We start from the raw sequence: 24,145 nt of genomic DNA on the forward strand, positions 1-24,145 counted from the left end.
ATCAACTATAAGTTAAACCCAAAGTTGTTATGGGCAGGACGACAAATGCATGTTTCATAGAAAAAGCAACTTGCAGATGTATCATTAACTATGAGGCAGTTATCACAACTGCTACTCTCTTTTCTTTTTGTGGTCATGAATTTTGTTTCAGAAAGAGGTTTAAAATCATCCCATCAATAATGAAAGCCATAATGAAAGCAATACTGAAAGATACAGCATGTATTTTAAAAAGTTGTCTTGGTTTCATAAGTTCTTCTTATTTCTCTTTTACTAAGGCCTGAAATATAAAATTAGAATTTGAAAGCTTTCAAAACATTATCTGTTGGGTTCCACAGGTGCAGTTTCCAATGACACACAGTGAAACCTGTACAACCAACATTTCTAAGCAACCTCTTGTATTGGAATTACCACAGCGTTGTCCCAAACAAGCCAAAATAAGCTTAAAATTTGAAGTTGAAGTGTAAGTGAAGAGAATCTTTGATAAACTGATTAAAGAACACAAACAAAACTGTAAAAGTTCCCATTTCTATTTTTCTGCCTTTAAGTGCTTTGAATACTTTCCATGATAATGCCCAATCCTATGTGATTAATTAGGCTTCTGCAAAGCTATTACAGTCATACCTCGACATCCGAACGCTTCGACTTCCGAAGGTTTTGACTTCCGAAGTTGATAACCCCCGGAAGTCCTTTTGCCCCGCGCGCCCGGCGCACGCGTTCTACACCTGCACAGAGCGGTGCGCACGGTCGGCGCATGCACAGAAGTGCAAAATCACGCTTCACGATGCGCCATAGCGGCACTTCGACATCGGAAAACCTCAACTTACAAAGACGGCCGCGGAACGGATCGTCTTCGTAAGTCGAGGTACCACTGTATTATGTACTCCAAAAACCCTTCCTTAAGAAGGGTTCCTAATCAACAGGATCAAATGAGGTAAGTTAACTTCTCACATCTAGTTACAGATAGGTAGCCGTGCTGGTCTGCCGTAATCGAAATAAAATAAAAAATTCCTCCCAGTAGCACCTGAAGAATATCTGAAGAAGTGTGCATGCACATGAAAGCTCATACCAATGACAAACTCAGTTGGTCTTTAAGGTGCTACTGGAAGGGATTTTCTCACATCTGGATTGCCATGTGTGGCTGCTGTGATGGAAAGTTTACAATTTTCTTTTACCACCCTCCATGAAATAGATCACACATCTGAACACTTGAACAAAGAGGAACTGTGTCAACATCCAATAACATGAAAAAGGTTATATAGTATTTAAATATCATACAGCACTAATACTGAAAACAAAAGGGCTAGAAAATAACATTTAGCCGTACAACCATCAACTAAACTCTAGCAGATCCAAAAGGTAAAGCTTCTCAGTTGTATAACACTAGCTATATCAACATCTCATTTTTTAAACACTTGACATTTTAAGTATCAGATTTACATTCAGATATAATTATCTTAAGATAAGCATTTATCATTAGCCACTCAAAAAAGAAAAATGACAACAAGCTATCATTTAAAAAATCCTTGAACTCAGTGTGCTAAAATAAATACTGCACTTGCACACAATGACAAAGCATGGTTTACTGCTACATGCATGAGCTGGAATGAGTTTCAGAAAACCTTTGGGCTCTCATGCTACATCCTCCTCTCCTCTTTTCCCATGCAATTGGGAAAAGAACCTTTCCTCTTTAGCTGCACTTTTACAGACTCAGGCTTGGCATACAACTCTGCCTGCTTCAGAACAAGCCAAATTCAAACCATGACTTATTAATGTGGCCTGTTTTAGCTAATCAGTTTGTGATAAAACAATGATCCCTGATTTCTAACAAATCAAGAATCTGTGAAAATGAAACTAAATGTTAAGAGAAATATTTCTCTATACCACATTATTTCAGCTCAAGCATACAACAACTCCTCATAGTGAGTTGTATGCAAGCTGAGCCAAAGACTTAATTGCTTCACTTCGAAATGGTATTTACCATTCTGTAATCCCATCCAAAGTTGCTTATGATCCTTTTTTTGCATCTCATTGATAACTTGACTCTTATGTTTCAAGGCATCTGCTTCTTTTATACTAGCCATGAAGTGTGCTTCAATTGCATCCTTTGAGGGACAGTGTAAAAGATCTTTTTCTGGAAAGTTCTAAAAGAAGTACAAAATTATGATCATTCAAAGGCAAGCAGTTTATCAATTCAGCTTTTATTTTAGAGCAACAACCAAGACGAACCATGGTGAGTAATTCCCAAGGGTTTAAAAGAACTTTAACTGTGCAACTAAAGCTGCTTTGCACTAGGAAATGTATGGTGCTCCAACTCCTAATATAGTTAAAGGAAAGCAATAGCTTTACGAGATTTCTCTTCTCCATTCTGCACCCTGTGTAATAACATCAAACAATCCTCAAACTAGGCAGGCAGACATAGACTAGCTTTTGAATCAGTAGAATTAGGATTATTTTGGTTTTAGCCTTTAGTAGAAATTCTCCACATAGCTCAGAAACTACTCAGAGACCTACCTGGTATCTTATACGGAAGGCATTTATAAAGAAATAAAAGTTGTGTTCTAATACATATAGCCCCCCGCCCCCGAAAGCCAAATTCTGAGCTACTGTGGATCATGGCTCTGGCTTGCTTACTCTATGCAGACACAATGGTCAGCATGTGAGAGGCTGCTTGAAAGGCTTCCAGATTAGAACCCATTCTGCATTTACAGTGAACCTAAACAAAATTCATGGGATTGGATCCAGAGTTCCTGTAAGCAGCAGCTAGGCCATTCCAGAATGCTGTTGAAGGTAATGCTGGGTGTGGGGTGAGATATAGGGGGAAGTGGCAAAAGCCTTCCTGTAGTGGGGGCCTCTACCGGATTACAGTCCCTAACCACAAATGGAAAGAGGCCTTTTGTACATGGAAGAGCAGGTATGGATATAAGCCAAAATGTGAAAGAAAATAGGGACAAAGTGGTAGGAAATTCTTGACAGGCAATCTTGTATACATTTATATACCATCTTTTTGCCATAAAAGGTCCTCAAGGTGGTTTACAACAATTTGATCTTTACATTTAGAACTGTATAGCTGTGGCTCCCAATTGATGGTCCATGGACTCCAGGGGGGACCACATAACCCACTTAGGGAGTGTGTGGCACCATTCACATAACAAAAATGACCATAGAGGTATCACAGTTTTCAAAAGCAGGGGGTCCATGGCTTGGCTTTTGTAAACAGAGCCCCCACAGTACTTAGCTAATGGGGAACCACTGCTGAAGAGCATTAAACCAAGTCAACATAAACAAACCCACAAACAGACAGGATTAAAATACAGTAAAAATTGGCAGAGTAAGAATGCAATCGCCTAAAAGACAAATGTCAGCAACAGGTGCAAAATCAGCAATCCTCACTTGCTGTCTGCTAGTGCTTTCCCTTTCCCTTTCCCCTTCACTCAAGCATAGAAGAAATTATAATTACATGAGCTGCTTCTGCTTTTGAAGTGTTGAACAACTCAAAAGATGCACCATAAACATACCTTAAAATGTACTGTTATGCTCCATGGAAGGGCTGTATTTGAAGCATGAAGGTCAAAAAGCAAACCAATAGGATAATGCCTAGTAACAAAAGAGAACATTAAAACCGAATAAATGACCATTTCATACTTGAAAATTTGTATTAAAAAAGATTGTTTCTATAAAAAATTAAAAAGCAAGCACTTTCCCCAAACCTTCAAAAGAAGTCTGTTGAATACAAAAGCCATTTCTCAGCAAACCTCTTTACATTCATCACAGAACTTTGTTGAAGCCATTGTGCATGACAATAGCAATACTGTAGTACTATAGCAAAGTTTAAGATAAAATACATGCTGATTATGTGCTATATAATTTTATAATTTGTCTATCTGAAAGGGCACTCTTAAGTGGATAGAACATTACCTGAAAATTTGATGCAAAATAAAAAATATGCTGTGAATCAGTCCTACATACAATCATGGTGCAAAAGATAGGGTGGCATAACTTTCTTTGGAGCAAGTGTTGCCAACCCAACACACATGAAGGCCTTCACTAGATAGCTCAGAAGTTCAAGACTCTGAGATGGCATTTTTTTTAAAGGCAAGTCTTTAAGCCCTTTTAGGAATAACACCTTGGCAAAATGTACATGCACCCTTCTAATCAATTTCCGTGAATTGCGCCAGGCTGGCTGCTCCCACCTGTGAAGTGTTTTCAGTAAACTATTGAAGTTAAGAGCTGTGACTGATAAGTGAGTTTTTTGGTCACTAAAAGGTAAAGGTACCCCTGACCGTTAGGTCAAGTCGTGGACGACTCTGGGGTTGTGTGCTCATCTCGCTCTATAGGCCGAGGGAGTTGGCGTTTGTCCGTAGAAAGCTTCCGGGTCATGTGGCCAGCATGACAAAGCCGCTTCTGGTGAACCAGAGCAGCGCACGGAAATGCCATTTACCTCCCTGCAGGAGCAGAACCTATTTATCTACTTGCACTTTGACATGTTTTTGAACTGCTAGGCGGGCTCCTTGATCACTGCAGGTGGTGACAGCAGCCACGAAATTAAAAGACGCCTGCTTCTTGGGAGAAAAGCAATGGCAAACCTAGACAGCATCTTAAAAAGCAGAGACATCACCTTGCCTACAAAGGTCCGTATAGTTAAAGCTATGGTTTTCCCAGTAGCGATGTATGGAAGTGAGAGCTGGACCATAAAGAAGGCTGATCGCCGAAGAATTGATGCTTTTGAATTATGGTGCTGGAGGAGACTCTTGAGAGTCCCATGGACAAACCTATCCATTCTGAAGGAAATCAGCCCTGAGTGCTCACTGGAAGGAAGAGATCGTGAAGCTGAGGCTCCAATACTTTGGCCACCTCATGAGAAGAGAAGACTCCCTGGAAAAGACCCTGATGTTGGGAAAGATGGAGGGCACTAGGAGAAGGTGACGACAGAGGACGAGATGGTTGGCAAGTGTTCTCGAAGCTACGAACATGAGTTTGACCAAACTGCGGGAGGCAGTGCAAGACAGGAGTGCCTGGCGTGCTATGGTCCATGGGATCACGAAGAGTCGGACACGACTAATCAACTAAACAACAACAACAGGCGGGCAGGAGCTGGGACTGAACAACAGGAGCTCACCCTGTTGTGGGGATTCGAACCACCGACCTTTCGATACCTACTATTAGGTAGGAATCCCTGCCGTCCTAAAGAATTGCTGTTTTCCCTCTCCTTTTAGTGCAGTTTACCTACTTCTCTGTAGCTTGACCTTCCTATCCCTCTAACAACCAGGATGCATTTTTTCTATGGTGGGGTCTTCTGAAATCAGGTAGTTTTTTTCTGCAAATACTATGACACAATAAGTGTGGGTGGATGTTAAAGATTCCCCTCCCTCCTCCAAAAAAAGCAAATGTGAAGGCTTTACAAACGCTTAGCCATATCTCATGCTGTGCAGGTGCTAAAGACCAGACACTCATACACTCAAGTCTAAGTATTAGAAGACTGTTTGTATTTAACAGGGCTTACTCTTACAGCTGGGTACAGGATGGCAACCTAGGCTTTGGGTTAGGGGTAGCATTGAAGGCTCTTGTGCCTTTAACAGCTATATGACAGGCAGAAATTCAACAGGTCCAGTCTTTTCTAGTATGGAAATACAATTAGGGGAAGATGTGAAGGATCCAACCGTTTCCTGTTCTGCTTGTTTCTTTTGCTGCCTGAACAATTTGGAACAGGCAGAGATACCTGAGTGGCTTTTTAAAAAAGTGTTGGCTGGGGAATAATAGCAAGAATTGCCTGTTACTTGTTTTGCTGCATACCAGTCATGTGGTGCAGGCAGCTGCTTACAAGAGGCTTCAGCGGAATATAGGCAGAGGGGTAGCATCTAGCAACTGTTCAGACCTTTAGAAAAACAACACTTGGAGGCTACTACCCCCATACACCATCATTAAATAGGTCACAGAAAAACGTTAAAGAAAATTTTCTTAAGGAGTCAAGAACTCCTTGTTATACTATGTCAAAAACTCTTACATTAATGAACCTTCATCTTTAGGGATGATTCTAACCTGTATGGTCCAAGCAGTGGCATATGTTGGGTGAGTGGAAATTAATCCCCAGGCACAAACTTATAAGAAGTTTACCTGGTACAAAACTCAGAAACCAGGAAGGAAAAATGTTCATAACTAAGACAATAAACATGAAACTTCTTACACATCTGGTTCTAGCCAAGTGAGCACTAAGACTCTTGTCCTAAATTCATTCCATCTTTCATAATAATAAAAAAGTCATCAGGCATATCTCACCTCACCAAGAACAAAGAAGGAAAACATCAGCCCATAACTTCTTAAGTATTCTAGCACCGCAAAAGAAGTTGTGCTTGTATCTCTGGCATGCAAATAACTCTACATCATCTAAACACCATTTCAAATCCTCTTAATAGACAAATACCTGTTTTAACTGGAAGGAAAGACCAACCAGCCCTGAGCATGAACCACTCCCTATTGGCTAGCTGACGTGGGAATGACACAGGAACAAAGCAATCAGAGTTAATTATGACATCATGCTTACAGGAAACATAAATTAAATACTTTGGAATCACTGAATGATCACCCCTGCTTTCCTAATACAATCTGTTAGAATAACAGACATTTAAATTTACTAACAGCATCTATTCAGCAAGATAAAAGGGAGATGTGTGAGATAAGAGAGGATTTGAAAGGTGTCCACATGACTCCATTTCACAAAGGGAATTATATATGCAAGCGTGTGCACATGGATGCTCCTCCACCTCAGAAACAGCGTATTTCTCCAGTGAAAAGAAATCTGGCTGGACAGGGGTGCAAGAAAAATCAGTGGAAGCAACAGCCATGGCAGCCTCTAATGTAGTTCCATCTAGCCTATGTCATGTACAACTCCCCTGTAGCAGAGAACTGTCCATATACCACAGTGGGGCCTGTGTCTACCGGTAAGTAGCAGTTATGGCTGCGCCTCTGGCTGGGCCATCTTGCAAGTCCCCTTATGCTACTTGGCTTGTGTGAGCATTTTTTTCCATTTCTGTAGCAATGCCAATGTATGTACAGTATTTTATAGAAATGGTTTCCACTGTATTGAGCAGCTAGGTTAACATATTTTACTACTCAATAAAACTTCAGGACTTTTGAAGCAGGAGCATCAAGCTCTCTCAGCTATTATAATCAGGTAATTGGAAGATATTTGTGTTTCACTATTAAATTGCTACCAGATACAGATGAGTGCTGTAATGCCGAATCAGCTATGAATAGTCAGGAAAACAGAGTATTACTACTCCAGCCATGGTGGAAACAAACTCACCATTAGCTTTTCAGCATCATTTAGTCAGAAATCACTCCACAAATCTGCTCTGCTGATTTTTGGTAAAACACAACCAGTACTGTACTAATTTGGTTGTTTCTGTCTTATTGGACTCAGACTTCCATGAGCCAATGTAAGAGAAAAATAGATCAGCAGTAGGCTGATTAAAGCCACTACCTAGAGTTCTTCTCATTTGTACTCTTCATTTCCTTAATCTTCTGAAAATATTGCTACCACTCAAATCACAGCAAGTCCCCTTACAAGTTTTCAGTTATGCAGGTAGTAATGCTGGATTTATAAATACAGATTTATAGAAAACAACCACACATACATTTTTAGCAAAAGCTAGACTCCTCTACATACACGAATTAATAATCCCTCTAATTTTAAGGCCTTGTTGAAACAGGGTCTCTTTCTAAATTAGTCAGTCTTCAGATCAACAACTTTCACCACACCTTCACCTGAGCCTAGAACAATCCATACAGTACATTCACTTTCTGGACACTACTGTGCACTACATGGTGACATGTAAGCACCACCATGTTTCTAAAACCTACAGATATCACATATCTACATCATAGCTGCCAAGTTCTCCCTTTTTTAAGGGAAATTCCCTTATGCTGAATAGGCTTTCTCACGAGAAAAGGGAAAACTTGGCAGCTATGCTACATGCATCTCACTTTCAGATAGAACACATTACAAAATCCACTATCTATAGCCAGGTCCCTGTGATTCAGCTGTTTCTATTCTGACCTGTTTAAGGATTTTTAGGATACAGTATCCACTCAAAGAACTGAACACCCAAAGAAATGAAAACACAGATAAAGACTAGACCAGCATCTAGGAATCATCTACTATAGGGCAGGCGTAGAAGAGAAAGTGACATACCACTTGTCACCGCTTCCAGCTTCTAGTTGAAATCACTCCAATATATCAAAGAACTATAGCTCATGCTTGGCAATACAGTGGTACCTCACAAGACATATGCCTCACAAGACGAATTTTTCGCAAGACGAATGTGTTTTGTGATTTCAATGGAGACTCGCAAGACAAAGTTTCCTATGGCGTGCTTCGCAAGACGATTTTTTTTTCATCCCATAGGGTGCCTTGCAAGATGATTTTTTTTTATTCGTCTTGCAAGGCACCCTATGGGAAACCGGACTTCAATGCATTCCTATGGGAGCCGCTTCGCAAAACGAATTTTTCGCTATATGAAGCGACTCATGGGACAAATTAAATTCGTCTTGCGAGGCACCACTGTAATGCTTTTTTCTCAAAGCCTTGAATGATAGGCCAGTACTTTCTTACAGACAGCCCCTAGCCTAAACAGCTCTTCACAAGGAACTCCAGGGAACCCTAAAAGACCATACTCTGCAACAAACCCAGATGCTGAATGTTCCCATATCTACTCAAACAACAGTATTTCAGGACCTAATAATATCAGCCAACAACACCAAGGTGTCATTCACCCATTCATCTTCCAATATGATACAGTACATCAAAGGGATTAACCAAAAACCAGTAGAACATTTCAATTTAGCAGAATGCCCTGTTATTGACCTTAAGGTGCCAACCTTTAACAAAGGAACTTTAAAGAAAACTCAAGTGTGAAACTGCTGAATCAAGAAATTCAATTCTAAACAGAGACAATGGCTTTCTCCTACAGTGGTACCTTGGTTTACTGTTATAAGAATTTTGAGGTCATATCTATATATATATAATAATTGTTCATAAAACATGTACATGAATGTACAGTACAGGCACATGACTGAAGCAGGACAGGAAGACAGGCCTTTCTGACACCATTTTGACTCTCTCTCTGACCAGGTGTTCCTCTGCAAGGAAGAAGAAGGGAGGGGGGAACCTTCTCATTGTCTCAGGAATTAAAGTGATAATTCCTGGCATCCTGATACCTGGGTGCCAGACAAAAGGGTGTGATTAACTTGGCTGGGAAACAGGGAAATGTAAATATCTCTTTTTTGTTGATTAGGTTTTGGGGGCAGGGTCCAGGATGCTCAGATTACTACCACCAGACTTCCCCTTTCATGATGTACCTATGATGAATCTAGGGAGGGGGGTCTTGGGCTACACCCCTTCTGTGACATATGGATGATGCTTCTGGGGGGTGGGCTGAAACCAATTTCAAATTTCTTTTTAAGGGCAAGACACCTCTGTTTGGTGTTCCTTCCTTGTTCTCCTGTGTGAGAGGAAGGACCCTGTTGCAACAGCGAAAATAAAGGCTTTGCTTCTCAAACTTCTCTGGTTGGCCTCTGTTATATTCTCCAACCGATGGAGAACCCAATAAGGGAATAAAGGCAGATTTTTGCCTATATCATTACGAACTTAATCCGTTCCGGAAGTCCATTCTTAAACCAAAGAGTTCTTAAACCAAGGTGTGCTTTCCCACAGCAGCAGGGGGCTCAATTTACAAATGGAACACCCTCAACAGGAAGCGAAACATGTTCTGCTTCCAAGGCAAAGTTCACAAACCAAAACACCTACATCTGGATTTGCAGTGTTCTTAATCCAAGTTAATAGCAAGGTGATGTGCTATCACTGATTACTGTTGTGAAATTTTACCATTCTAATTCTGCATACATTTATGCAGTAAGACTGTACTGTCTGAATACCATTGCAGTTTTCCTGCATTTTCACCTTTATACCCATGTGTACATATAAGTGGTGCCTGAGGATTACACCATGCATCTGATGAAGTCTACAAATCTAGTCTATAAAGGCTTGTGCCCAAATCGTTTAGGTCCGGCCTGACCTATTTCTCAGGTTACTTCTGCTGCATCACATTAACATGGCCACTCTTCTGAAAAGGCCCACTTTACAGATGATTTATTTTTCCTTAATATATTCAGAAACTGGTCAGATAAAAATCCCAACACATGTCTAAACTCATGTTCTGACAGTTTGGTAGCTCTTGTCAATTTTCAAGGCTGTTGCTGACAGAAACTGAAAGTACTAAGTAGTTTCAAAGTGGGGACAGGGGCTCTCTGAAAGTATGAACCACATACTATTTGAAATGCTTTCTATAGTAACAGTCTCTTCAATCATTTAACATTTCTGCTTACAAGTATCTCAGCAAATGCTACAACATAAGTCTGAGCAGCCCATGATGAGTAATTGCCCCCTGCAAAGAAAGGGTAAATAGTTGTACAATATTATAAGGCAATATAATATTTATATGATAGTGTTGAGAAAATTTCACACTCACTTGCAACTCTGCAATAATATAATTCTGTCAGTAAGCATGTGTTTTGTCAGATGTTTCATAGAGATTGTAGAGGATTTCGAGACTATCACAAGAGTACAAACTTCATCTAATCTTTCCAAACACTGTCAGACTCCATACATAGTCCATCAATAGAACCATGATTCTCTCACACAAGCCAGTTACAAGGGGTTAAAGTAAATGTCTAAAGTCGTGGCTGACAGTTAACTGTAACAAAATGCAGGTTAGAATTCGATTCCAATGCTGGGTGTCAATATTAATTTTAGTGCATAAGTCCCCTTTAATGACTGCAGGCTAGTAAAACAGTTCATAGTTTTTACTTGTTTTATTATCTACAAATGGAAGGACAGGACAAAACAAGATATGTGTGAAGCTGCAATATGTAGTTACTTAGCACCATCTGCTGGATAGGTACGGTAAGCATTATGCAGTAACTTTTAAGTGAACTACTGAGGCCACTAGATACAGAAATTATACCCATGATTTCTACTAGCTGCTCTTTCATCACAGTGTTAAAAAAAATCTTTAGGAGCCTGGGAAGTAGCATGTCACCATAGCTGTCAATTTTTCCCTTTTCTCGCGAGGAAGCCTATTCAGCATAAGGGAATTTCCCTTAAAAAAGGGAGAACTTGACAGCTATGCATGTCACTTTGGCTGAAATCCTATATCTAATTATCTGTAAGACACACTGAATTCAATAGGAATTACCTTGAGTGGGCATGCATACATTAGAGGATCTCACTGTACATATTTTCAAATTCCAGAAAAGTAGCAGCATTAATCAAAGTTAGCAAAACAACCTCCAAGCAAGCCCTCTTTCAGCTTCTCAAGGAATAACTGATTTTGTACAGCTTAAAGCAAAAATGCCATAATATATGTTAGTCTTTCAAAACATGTTACAAGACTTTTGTGGTTTTTAAACACCGGGATTTTAATTCCCATGTCTTCAGGATACTGAAATTAACACAATTGATAATATTCCTGGCTTTAAATATTGCAGATAAGCCCTTAAGAACTATAATCACACCATTAATTGTAATGATATCACTCTTCATTTCATATGTTTTATCTATGGACTCAGCTAGACTGGTAAAGTTGTATGTGTGATATAACATTGTGCCACTAGATGGCGCCATGGAACCCCATTTTTCTCTACCTGCTTTCCCTGCTTAAATCTACAATGCTTTAAACTGAAACGCTTCTTTGATATATCTATATCCAACCCAGGTGCCAAACAGTGCCTCTAAAACAAGATTTTGCATTTTCCAGGGAAAGGGCTTTTCTTAAGGCTCATTCAAGTGGTGAGAGTTCTCTTATACTAGATTGGGGGGTGGGGATAATCCTAATGGCTCTACTTCGTCCCATATGGGTGGTTCATTACCCATAGGAATAAATGGCACAGCCTAGGAACACTGTTGCAAACAAAGCCAAACGTGCTCCTCTTTTCCGCACCCTCTCAGATACCAAATGGCCCTCACTGACCATGTCAGTGTTTTATTTTGAAAACTGGGCTTTGAAGAAAATGGTTAAATGGTTTTTATTTTGTACAAGACATATAAAAAACTATTACAGGATCATTGAGCCATCAGTTTTTAATTTTAGCCTTCAAGCCATATGTAGGTGCTGAGACATAGGGAAGGAAGGATAAAGATAAGTAAGCCATATCATTGTTGGTTTGCAGGCACTTCATGATATTAAATGTAAAATGGAACACTGAATAGTGTCTTTTAGCTTTTAAAGAATGTGCTTTACGAGCCAGATATGCCTAAACTAGAATTTGAGCCAAGAGGAAGAAAAATGTAATAAACTTTCTCCCTAAGGCAAAAGGAAAAGAGGGTGTCAAGCAACCACAAAGTCTTCATGAGTTGCTGAGAATAACAGTTTGTTATGGAAGATGTTTAATCTTGATTTCCTCAAGCATGGAAGTTCCTAATGCAAAAATAAAAATAGGCATCTCTAACATGCATGTGGTGTGCAGTTGCAGAACATCTGCTTGAGGATTCAAAAACTTGAAAAGTGACACTTAACTAAAAACACTATCATAATTAATTTTAAAATTTTCCAACTTTTTAAAATTCAAAAACAGATTTATGAACAAATATTAATTTAAGAACTTCCGCTTGAATGCTATGCCATTGCTTTGTAAACACCATGTATGATCAAACTTAAAGGTAAAGGTAAAGGGCCCCTGACCATCAGGTCCAGTCATGTCCGACTCTGGGGTTGCGGCGCTCATCTCGCTCTATAGGCCGAGGGAGCTGGCGTTTGTCCACAAACAGCTTCCGGGTCATGTGGCCAGCATGACAAAGCTGCTTCTGGTGAACCAGAGCAGCGCACGGAAACGCCGTTTACCTTAAAAGGGTTCAAATATCACAGAACTATTGAGTGAAGTTTTGAATTCTTATTATCAAGAGTTATTAACACACCTGTAGGTTAAGGCTTTGTCCATTTTAAAGAGAAACCAATCAATGATTATTTTCAAGTACTGTATTTTAGTTAGCAGAATTCTGATGTTTAAACTTATGGTCATGATTTTAAAAGACATCATTAACAATCACATATTCACGAAAGTAACACAACAAACCTCACTCAAAAGCCTGGGCACATTGGAACCCATTATGTGCACCAACTATTATCAGTATCTTCTAGTTTAAAAATCCTAATTAGGGACAACAAATTGTATTGCTTATTTATAATTGATGTCACTGTAAGAAAGCCTCAAATGTAATTAAGGTGGGTAACAGATCTGTATTTGAGAAGAATGTAAACTGGGGTGGGATTTAACAAGCTGCTTATGACTATGCAAGCATTTGTGTAACTACCGGTAGGACAGTTTCGAATCTTACGATATGCAGGAACCCTTGACTTTGCCATTAACATCTCCACCAACACTTAACCCTAATTACTGTATTGTATTATTGAAAGCTAATAAGGGCCTGTTGAAGATGGACTTGTCTAGACCTAACTTTCTGTTAATAGTGACTATACAGTCGTACCTTGGATCCCGAAGACCTTGCGTGTTTAACGTTTTGGCTCCCGAACGCCACAAACCCGGAAGTGAGCATTCCAGTTTCCAAACATTCTTTGGAACCAGAATGTCCGACACAGCTTACACGACTTCCGATTGGCTGAAGGAGCCTCCTGCAGTCAATCGGAAGCCGCGCCTTGGTTTCTGAACATTTTGGAAGTCAAACGAACTTCCAGAACGGATTCTATTTGATTTCCAAGGTACCACTGAACATTGCTTGCAACTATACGTTGTTTGCAACAGTTCTAACAAACAGACTTAAATGCATTATCAGTCTTCTCAAGGCTGTGCAGACATATAGTGGACAGAATCTGTTGCCTCTTTAGTATTGTAGACTGCTGTGTATTCTTATGCTGTATGTTCACTGTATACCCTGGGATTTCTGTAAAGTGGGGTGTCATTAGAAAAACCAATACAGCTATTTAAAAATTTTTATAAAATAAAATTGGGGTAAGGCTTTTAATGGAGCTTTTAATCCTCACAGTTCACTCCTGAGTTCAGCAGTGAGCGAATTATGTCTGCACAAGGCCATAGCAGTTCTACACCTGTAAACTGCAAGTTGATTTAATGGAAAGGAGAAACCTAGTTCTCAAGCTTATGCAATTCTCTGAGACCATGTTTCATGTTGGACACATCTGAAACTAAGAGATCACCATCATTTTTGTACTTGCAGAGACAGAATGACAATTGGAATTCTGTGCATGCACTGAGAAAGCAAGGGGGGAAGCACTTTAATCCTGATTGTGCAAAAGAGAATGGTATTTGATATATTGACGTCACTGAGGAATTAATATCTTTTTTTAAAAAAGGTTGCCCACAATCTTAGATTTTGATAGGGCAATTCCAATTTGCTTAGGCTTCCCTAAAACAATATGCAGTCAGGAAATATAGATGCTAACACTCTAAAATACTCAAAAAGTTAAATAACTCACCATTTTAGTGGTGTGCCTTCATATTCGAACCATATTTCTACAATATCCTCTTGTCTCATAACCTTCTGAAAATGTTTTTTCACTTTGTCCGTTACCAGTGTCAGGTAACTTATTCTGGGTAAAAGCAGCTGAAAGAAAAGGTACACAGCACATCTTCATGAAAAGAATCACACTTAGTTTTCAATCACATGAGCAGTAGTTACAACATAAATAGTATTGGACTGTTGATATGCAAGTTATGTTCTACCATGTTCAAAGGGACTTTTATTCAAGTAAGTGTGCTAATGACTGCAGTTTGAAAAGTGGTCAAGGTATATTCCACAAAACACAGCTTCTTCACAAGTTCCATTTAAAGGCTTCAGAGAGAATCTCGGGTCTCATAGAGAAATGGTATTTTAGCATAATAAACATATTCCTCATATGGACAAATGGGACTGCACCCAAACAGGAGAAAACTACCTGCAGTGACAATCAACCCTCAAGAAAATTAAAGCACACACTTTGCTTAAAGAGTGAAGTTTCTTCTAAACAGGATGCTTAGGACTTTGTTTTCCTACTATTTGGAAGTCTTTGGGGAAATACTTCACCCTTGTGTTTTCAGGCTGTTGCTATTTCTTGGGAACAGAATCAATCTAATGTAGCAACAGCAGATTATGGCATAGCAGCATCTAGGCTAGAATTCCTCAAACACATGGAAAAGCAATATTTTTTTTAATGGGCAGGAGGGTTGTAAATTCAAATGTTAAGATTTCCAAACCATCCAAATAACTTTACAAAATTAATAACAGCATGGAAATTCATCCAGTCACAAAGAATTTTCTGTAATGGAAAAGCTAGAAGAAGTTCCCTTAACAGTTCTTTGTTTAACAAACATTATCTCCTCTTTCTATCATTTTTCCAGCACCAAGAAGGTCTACATAATGGGGGAAGTATTAGTATACCATTTATTCAAGGAGATGATAAAACACGGTATGTTCCTCAAGTATAGTCAAATAGTAAACATCAAAATATGATGGTTCTGCATGCGTTTATAATACTTACATAATAAGGTTCAGCTTCCCTTTCAGTAATCTCATCCTGATATAGGGTAAAACAAGTTGGTATTCGCCCAAACCAAACATCTCTAAGTACATCTTTGTCATCTGTCATTCTTCCAAGAAGTACAGAAGCACATGTAGGCTAAATTATTCCCCCAGAAAAACCACTACAAAATATAAAAATAGTCAGCTTTTAGATGCACATGAATCATATTATCCCTTTAGTGTACTTCCACAACACATGATAACAAGGGCGTTTCTTTTAATCTACAGAGAAATGGCTGGCTGAAGCTAGACAAAATTTTGTACCCCAGTACATTAAACACCCGTCCCAAAATACAAAAATGCTTAATAAATGTGAGAATTTTTTTCTCCTAGGTTCTTTTGCTGTTGTTCAGAAGTAGGAGCTGTGAGGGACTTGATCCAGATTAGGATCATAGTGCACAGGCAGGGATGGGTTTTGATCCTCCACATCACTTTGCTACTGAAAATTCTGCCCTTCAATGCTGATATTTGCCCTCAAAGGTAGTATTACAGCAAATGGAACCTTTGGGGAGAAACAGCAGTTTCAGAAGGGCAATTAAGGTGGGAGAGCCAATTGGGGTACAGAAACAATTTGCCTCCCTACAAATTCTATTTCTAAACAACAACCAATATAACAAGAGTAGGAGAAACAATCACATGGCAAACCTATTTAGGGACTGCCTACTTGTATTTTTTTTTAAAAAAAATCTATGTCCATTTTGATAGATTACATCCTCCTTAGGCTGCAATTCTATACCCACTTACTTGGGAATAAGCTCCACTGAACTCTATGGGACTTCCTGCTGAATTTGATTCTTATGAACTATTAGTTTTGTTTTTAAAATCATGATAAGTTTTTTTTTCTTGAATCACTGGCATAGGCCATAGTGAATATGTATTAACAATGAGAGATGTTTTGAAAGTTATTCCTATAGGTGTAATACAATCAAGTCAGTTTTCAATGGAGAGTGGCTTGCAAGTTACATCAATAAACTTTCAATTACTGATAGTGAAGCGTACTCATGAGCCTTTGGTAATAGACTTTGACACAAGCTTGTTGGAAGTTCAGGTATATGGCATTTACTATATAACCCTTATCTATGTGTTTAATAATATTCTTGATATCAAAGTTTGCAAATAACTTCCCTTTGAAGAAGCCATATTGTTTCAACCTTGTTCTGTGTTTAACCACATTAGTCTTAATATCTCTACCAATTTACCTAAGACACACCTCTAATATCATAATTCCATTCCTAGAAATTGGTGAGACATGCCTATTCTCCAAAACTCTGGCAAATAGGTGGATTTTAATGATACATATATTCACCACAATTTCACATCTTAACTGAATGCCATCTCTCAGTGACTTGTTAACTTAATTGTAGTTTAGCTCTAAAACAGGCTTCCTCAACCTTGACCCTCCAGATGTTTTGAGATTACAATTCCCAGCATCCTTGACCACTGGTCCTGCTAGCTAGGGATCATGGGAGTTGTAGGCCAAAAACATCTGGAGGGCTGAGGTTGAGGAAGCCTGCTCTAAAACATTATCCTTTGTTACAACTGTTTGATTGCTGTAATGTATTGTATATGGGACTGTCTTTAACTACTGACAAACTAGTTAGTAGCCTAGCAGCTGTATTTTGAATTAACTAGGACCAGTTGTATTGAGAAAAAACCTCTCTGATAAAGGATTTCAAATGCTCAATAGTGAGTAGCAAACAGGGAGGGTATCTTCTTAGTGGCAACATCAGATTCACATACTGTAATTACTTTCCAAGGCTCACCTGACAATTACACTGCTGTCCTTTTGGCACCAGGCAGAAACTTTGTTTTTATCCTGCTAAGTTTTTAGATTTACAGTATTTTAACAGTTGCTTTTATCACCATTTGATTATTTTATATTTTAGTATTATGCATGGGAAACACAGAAGAGCAGAATACAAATTCTTTAATAAACAAAACTGACAGCTTCTTACAGAAAACCTTCCCCAAAACAATGCCTCAGATATGTCCAATTCAACATCCACTGCAGTGGAGACAGATAAAACAGTGGCTTGTGCTTATTCTGTGCACCTTGGTATGCCTAAAGGTCTTATTGCCTGACTGATTTCATGTTCCTTATGTATTTACAGAACAGAGTCTGAACATTGGTCCTCCTAGTTCAGTACTGTACATGCTGACTGTACAGGCTTCTCTGGGGGTTCCAGACAGAGGAGTCCTACCTGGGGACTCGACCTGCAAGCTTCCGCATACAAACCTTGTGGCGCAATGAAGAACTATGCCCCCTGTCCTGCTGGATCAGGCTAGCGGCCCACCTCGCCCAGCACCCCTTTCTCACAAGGACCAAGGAAATGCCTACTGAAAACTCGTAAGTAGGTCCTAAGGAGAGGCTGCCCTTTCCCGCGCTGTAAGGAATATATGGTTTCTGGTGGTGAAATGGATCCTCCCAAGCCTGCCCTCGGCGCTATCGGGTGCCTTGAGATGAGAACACTCTACATACACGCAGACTCACGTGTGTACGTGTGAAGAGGTTTACGAGGTGTGTGGAGGAATAAATCTCTGCCCCATATGATGCCCCCCCCTCAGGCAGAGGAAGGGGTCACAAGGGCGGGGAGGGCAGCCTCTCCTGCCCCGTCCGGTCTCCGCTCTCGGAGTGCCGCGTCGTATCACCCAACAAACAAGCTTCCCCAACAGCCAACTCCTTTCTACGCTGCCCCGCCCCGCCCCCTCATTCCTCCCTGGTGGGGGAGGGGACAACGGAAGATGCCGTTACCTGACAGTTTGTTTCTTTCCTTGGCCGGGCCACCCCGAGTGCGAAGCTCGCTCGCGCACAAGTCAACACTGCGCAGGCTCGGCTCCGCCCACTGAGCAGCTGGAGAGCCGGTCTCCTCCTTCTCCTCCTCCTGCCCCCCCCCCCAAGTGCTCCGCTCGCGCTAAGGCCGGGACTCAAGAGGCTCAGGCACGGCCCACTCCGTCCTCTCGCCTCTGCTCCCTTCGCCTTTCTCTCTTGGTCTTTCTGCGACGAGAGGAAGCAGAGGTTTGGCCGGCGGGAGGGAGGGCGGAAGAACGTAAAGTTTTAGGGCAGCCCGACGCTCTCGCCGCTTTCAGCTGCTTGGCGAACCGGAAGTGACGATGAGCCAACGGCTCTTCTCTTAAAGCTTCGGCAAATGGCGTCACGCAGAGGCGCGCGTCGGATGGGCCACTTGCTTTTGCCGAGTTCTCCCTGCAGGGGGCGGTAGATTCCAAGAGAATGAAGGGCTCCGCATTGCCAATGAGATGGCGGCTTTTATATAGAACCACTGTTTAGTATAAATACAGGATTGCTTCTGCTAAGCCTGCTGCTAGTGTTGGCGCCAACTCCAAACTCTCCACAGCCTGTGTAACTTTTAACACAAAGGTGGGCAACCGTGTGTGTTGAGAGCCACATGCACTGAGGGTGATCTGTAGTGGGTGGTACATTTGATGATGGGCTGGATGCATACAGGTGAAAAGTGTTTTTCAAGGGGGAAATCCTTAAACTTCTGCACACAATCATAAAGTCATAGGATTGTAGAATTGGAAGGGACCAATCTCAACTCTCTATTATTTGGCCATTCTTAAATTGGGCCAATAGACGCTGTGCAAGGTTTCAGTAAGTTCAAACAAAGTGTTCATTCATATAAAAATAATTGCCTTCCTGCCACAGCCAAAACCTCCCTTCTTCTTGCCTACATTGGGAGTGCTAAATAGCCACTTGTTGAGCACAAGCCAGTTGAGTAGGAATACTTTACTTCAATAGATAAAATTAGTTGACACAGCCAGATTCTCTTTATTTAATTTAGATTTTTCATTGACATGATTTTTCATTGACTTCTATACCATGCCAGGCTAACAGTTGTATTAGTATTGTTTGAAAGCATAATTCATGTCCACAGATACTCCAAAGCTTGGAGAGCCAATCTAATAGATCTTCGGAGGAGATAAAAAGACCCTTGGAAGAATGTCACCTCCAGCATTTTTGCAGGAACAAGTATGTACTTTTACCCATATGTGATTCCAATAGAAATATATTTGCATTCCTTTGAACATGCCATATATAATTATAAACTCAAGGTGAGGTTCTGTGAAGCTTGGGTGGAACTGATTTCATTTGAAAACTGGACAGACTGGTTCCAAATACAATAAACGAGGCATAAGCTCATTTATACTATAGCAGGTAGGCCGAGTAAATAAAAGGGAGGCATCTAAAAGATGGGGATGCACTGAACATAACAGTATGCCACAGCAGAGACCAGAAGTTGCTTTAGATCTTCAAACTGAAGATTAGGTAGGATTGCAGCATAGAAGTCAATGTCAAAATGAGGCTGGAAATGACCCATTAGTTTATGTATCCAGTGTGTCTATATCTGTGGACAGCAACAACATGAAATTAAGAGCTAGGTATTCAGTGAAAATTTAACCTCCCCCCCCCAAATGCCTGTCTGGCAGGTTGGGTGGGTGGGTCTCCTTACTTTGCAGACAGACTTTTCAGGAAGCTTCAGCTAGGAGGATGTGACAAGAAATTTTCATTCCATGAGGAAAATTAAGTTATCTTGGAATCCAAGCTATTGCATCCCATTGAAATGAATAGATATTGTGACAAGTGCTTATACAATTTGAACCTTGAGGCAGGCCTATTTTGTACTGCACAACGCTGAAAATCATAGTTGCAAAGTCCTATGTTCCACCAAAAGAGAGGGCCACCTATCCATCAGCACCCAGCTACCACACTCTTCCATCCTCATGCTAAATCAGTCGCCACAATGCATAACACTGCTTATTAGAAGCAAAGATGAGATGCAGTGTAGAAAGGTGCTCGAAGTGGAAACAGCTATAAATGGCTCCAGCATTGGTGCTCAGGTGCATTCCAGGTTCAGGTTGAGATTGCCTTGATGCCCTTGAGCTACACTCCAACTAGGGCTTGGTCCCAGAGAACTTACTCTCAGTGCTGAGGTTCAGGTCCTAGGCAGCATGTAATTAGAAAATAGTGTATTTGAGCAGGCACAGATTTTTCTCACCAGTGCATCATCACACCAAGTCACCACAAATGGGATGAGATGAAAGGCTCTCAGGTCATGGCTCTGGCTTCCAAAGAAGTCCCATGGCTCCTCATTTTAGAACTTGAGTGTTCCATTGAAGGAAAATCAATTGTGCATATAGATTAGCTATTTGAAGAGAAGGGAAAGAAAAAGAGAGTGCAGAAAAAGGGCCAAGCAGGGGGGAAGAGGGAGAGAGTGTCAAAGTGTTGGTACAGGAGGGATCATTCAGTTTGTAGCTTGAACGTTAATTCTTTAAGTGCTAAAGTCCAATACTTGAATGCCTAGAGAGAGGTGGAAGTGTTGCTTAGCAACCAATCAGAGAGATGTGATGTTTGATGAGTTATCCTATGCCCTTATTGGTTGTGTAGATCTGTATGTTTGGTTGACTGCCTCCCTGATATGTACAAGGCCTGAAGTAAGTAAGACAAAATCTTTCTGTTCCTTTCTCCTCAAATTATAGCCTCTGAGTATTCAGAACACATATTCCTCACCACGGAGCTAATAACACAGAAAGTTGTATTTTGAAGACAGAAGTAATCTAGATTAAAGTGTTCCACACCTCTTTGCTGAATCTGGCCAAATCAAAATTAACTAGCAAAGCAAATAAACAATGCAAACTTTGCCACACCTGACAAGGAGGGCAGCAGCCTACAAGAGCCCCAAACAGGCTGGAGCCTGTGGCAGATGGTGACGAGCAGCAGCATGTCAGAAAACAGGTGCAGGATTAGCACCCGGTATGGGTGTGCTGAGGCTGACACCAGTCACCAGAGCACCTCTTTTGGTCTTTTTAAATTAGTGTTCAGTCATGCTACAGCAGACTCAGCAAAGCCATGGTTGAGCTAGCACCACCCAGCGCTTCACTTAGCATGTTATCCATCACAACATGAGGAAAGAGGCTCATCCCGAGTGACTGTCAGTGCATACCAGGTAATTTAAGCTTGTGCAATTAAAGTGGATTAAACTGTTCTGTCACCTAGCGCAACAAATCTACTTATAAAAAAGAAGCACATTTTATGCAGTTAGGAAAGTGTCAATTGACAAGAGGGGGTATAAACACCTAGCAAGCAAATCAGGACAAATGCTCATTGTTTCATATCCATGAAAGTATAAACACAGAAAATAAGTTATAGTTGTAATAACTTAAAACCTTTTATGTATTGTATTTACCTTGGCTTAGAGCAGGGGTGGCCAACTCCCAAGAGACAGACCTACTCACAGAGTTAAAAACTGGCGGTGATCTACCCCCTATTGGGGGGGGTGCAGGTCAAAGTTGTTGAGCTTCTTTTAGGGAGGAGGAAAGCCACATTTTTAGGGGGTGCAAGGCAAAAATGTTGAGCTTTTTTAAAGGGGAGCCAAAGTTGTTGAGCTTCTTTGGGGGGAGCCAGTGATCCGTCAGTGATCTACCACAGACGTCCAATGATCTACTGGTAGATCATGATCTACTTGTTGGACATGCCTGGCTTAGAGAAACTAATTGTGACTGGTGTATTATGTTGCATTTTTTTCTGCTAGAACAGGCATCCCCAAACTTCGGCCCTCCAGATGTTTTGGACTACAATTCCCATTATCCCTGACCACTGCTCCTGTTAGCTAGGGATCATGGGAGTTGTAGGCCAAAACATCTGGAGGGCCGCAGTTTCGGGATGCCTGTGCTAGAACGTTAGGTAAAGGTAAAGGGACCCCTGACCATTAGGTCCAGTCGTGACCGACTCTGGGGTTGCGCGCTCATCTCGCATTATTGGCCGAGGGAGCCGGCGTATAGCTTCCGGGTCATGTGGCCAGCATGACAAAGCCGCTTCTGGCAAACCAGAGCAGCACATGGAAACGCCGTTTACCTTCCCGCTGTAGCGGTTCCTATTTATCTTTTACCAGTGCATTAAAATTACGAATGTAGAAACATTCGTAAGTAGAGTTATTCGTAAGTAGAGGTGCCACTGTACTCCTATTGATGCAGCCCAGAATTGCATTGGCTTTTTTAGCTGCTGCATCACACTGTTCTCATGTCAGGTTTGTGGTCTACCAAGACTCCTAGATCCTTTTCACATGTACTGCTCTCAAGCCAGGTGTCACCCATCCTGTATTTGTGCCTTTCATTTTTTTTGCCCAAGTAGTACTTTACATTTCTCCCTGTTAAAATTCATCTTGTTTGTTTTGGCCCAGTTGTCTAATCTGTTAAGGTCATTTTGAAGCTTTGACTCACGTATTTTTTTCTCTTAATGCATTCCTATGGGATTCAACTTACAATTTTTTTCAACTTACGAATGTGCGTTCGGAACGCATTACATTCGTAAGTAGAGGTACCACTGTATAACATCTAGATCAAGGGAAGTCATAGTACCACTGTATTCTGCTCTGGTCAGACCTCACTTGGAATAATGTGTCCAATTCTGGGCACCACAGTTCAAGAAGGATACTGACAAGCTCGGCCTCGGTCCAGTATACCTGAAGGAGCTTCTCTACCTCCATCGCTCTGCCCAGACACTGAGGTAAAGTGCCGAGGGCCTTCTGGCAGTTCCCTCACTGCGAGAACCAGGCAGAGGGCCTTCTTGGTAATGGCACCCGCCCTGTGGAACGCCCTCCCACCAGATGTCAAAAAGAAAAATAACTACCAGACTTTTAGAGGACATCTGAAGGCAGCCCTGTTTAGGGAAGCTTTTACTCTTTAAGAAACTAGTGTTCTAATATTTCTGTTGGAAGCCGCCCAAAGTGGCTGGGGAAACCCAGCCAGATGGGTGGGGTATAAATAATAAATTATATTATTATTATTATAAGCTGGAACGTGTCCAGAAGAGGGCAACCAAAATGGTCAAAGGCCTGGAAACAATGCCTTATGAGGAACGGCTTAGGGAGCTGGGTATGTTTAGCCTGGAGAAGAGCAGGTTAAGGGGTGATATGATAGCCATGTTCAAATATATAAAAGGATGTCATATAGAAGAGGGTGAAAGGTTGTTTTCTGCTGCTCCAGAGAAGCGGACACGGAGCAATGGATTCAAACTACAAGAAAGAAGATTCTACCTAAACATTAGGAAGAACTTCCTGACAGTAAGAGCTCTTCGACAGTGGAATTTGCTCCCAAGGAGTGTGGTAGAGTCTCCTTCTTTGGAGGTCTTTAAGCGAAGGCTTGACAGCCATCTGTCAGGAATGCTTTGATGGTGTTTCCTGCTTGGCAGGGGGTTGGACTGGATGGCCCTTGTGGTCTCTTCCAACTCTATGATTCTATTTTATGTGTGGCTGCTGCAATACCATCATGAGCACAATGCATCATGAATGCCCATTAGAAAGACCCTTCCAGATTTCCTCTTAAAATATTACACTGTTGCAACCATACCTTGTCACCACCAGGTGTCAGGGTGTTTCTGTCACTTCCAAATGTCCACCCACATTGTAAAAACTAGTAGACCAAGTTCTGTGACTATTAAAAATAAATGTTACTGTGTTGAATCAAGCAGTTCTTTGGTATGTAAAAACATATTCATATTAAATAACTTCTGCTTTTTATCTCCCCCCTATTTCTCCTGCATCAAAG

The 24,145-nt window shown here is 40.9% G+C and overlaps 1 protein-coding gene and 1 long non-coding RNA gene across 3 annotated transcripts in view; one reads left to right on the top strand and one right to left on the bottom strand.

Moving 5' to 3' along the window:
• ATG5 (autophagy related 5) overlaps positions 1 to 18,399 on the bottom strand; it is a 33,433-nt gene extending 15,034 nt beyond the window's left edge. The window contains exons 1-5 of one of the 2 annotated variants that reach the window (XM_035109305.3): positions 18,336 to 18,399; positions 15,543 to 15,705; positions 14,502 to 14,629; positions 3,516 to 3,594; positions 1,979 to 2,141 (exon numbers count right to left, since the gene is read on the bottom strand). In XM_035109305.3, coding sequence (XP_034965196.1) covers positions 1,979 to 2,141; positions 3,516 to 3,594; positions 14,502 to 14,629; positions 15,543 to 15,650 — 478 coding nt within the window. In that variant the 5' untranslated portion in view covers positions 15,651 to 15,705; positions 18,336 to 18,399. Of the gene's footprint in view, positions 1 to 1,978; positions 2,142 to 3,515; positions 3,595 to 14,501; positions 14,630 to 15,542; positions 15,706 to 18,074 lie in introns of both variants that reach the window. The other variant, XM_035109306.3, reaches the window with a different exon arrangement.
• A 308-nt stretch (positions 18,400 to 18,707) lies between these two features.
• On the top strand, positions 18,708 to 23,707 carry LOC148686236 (uncharacterized). The gene is made up of 3 exons (XR_015949305.1): positions 18,708 to 18,959; positions 19,477 to 19,571; positions 23,585 to 23,707. It is a non-coding gene; the product is annotated as an uncharacterized LOC148686236 (long non-coding RNA).
• Positions 23,708 to 24,145: the final 438 nt, after the last annotated feature.

The sequence above is a fragment of the Zootoca vivipara genome, chromosome 3 (genome assembly GCF_965207765.1).
Source record: "Zootoca vivipara chromosome 3, rZooViv2.hap1.1, whole genome shotgun sequence".
Classification (NCBI taxonomy): Eukaryota; Metazoa; Chordata; class Lepidosauria; order Squamata; family Lacertidae; genus Zootoca; species Zootoca vivipara.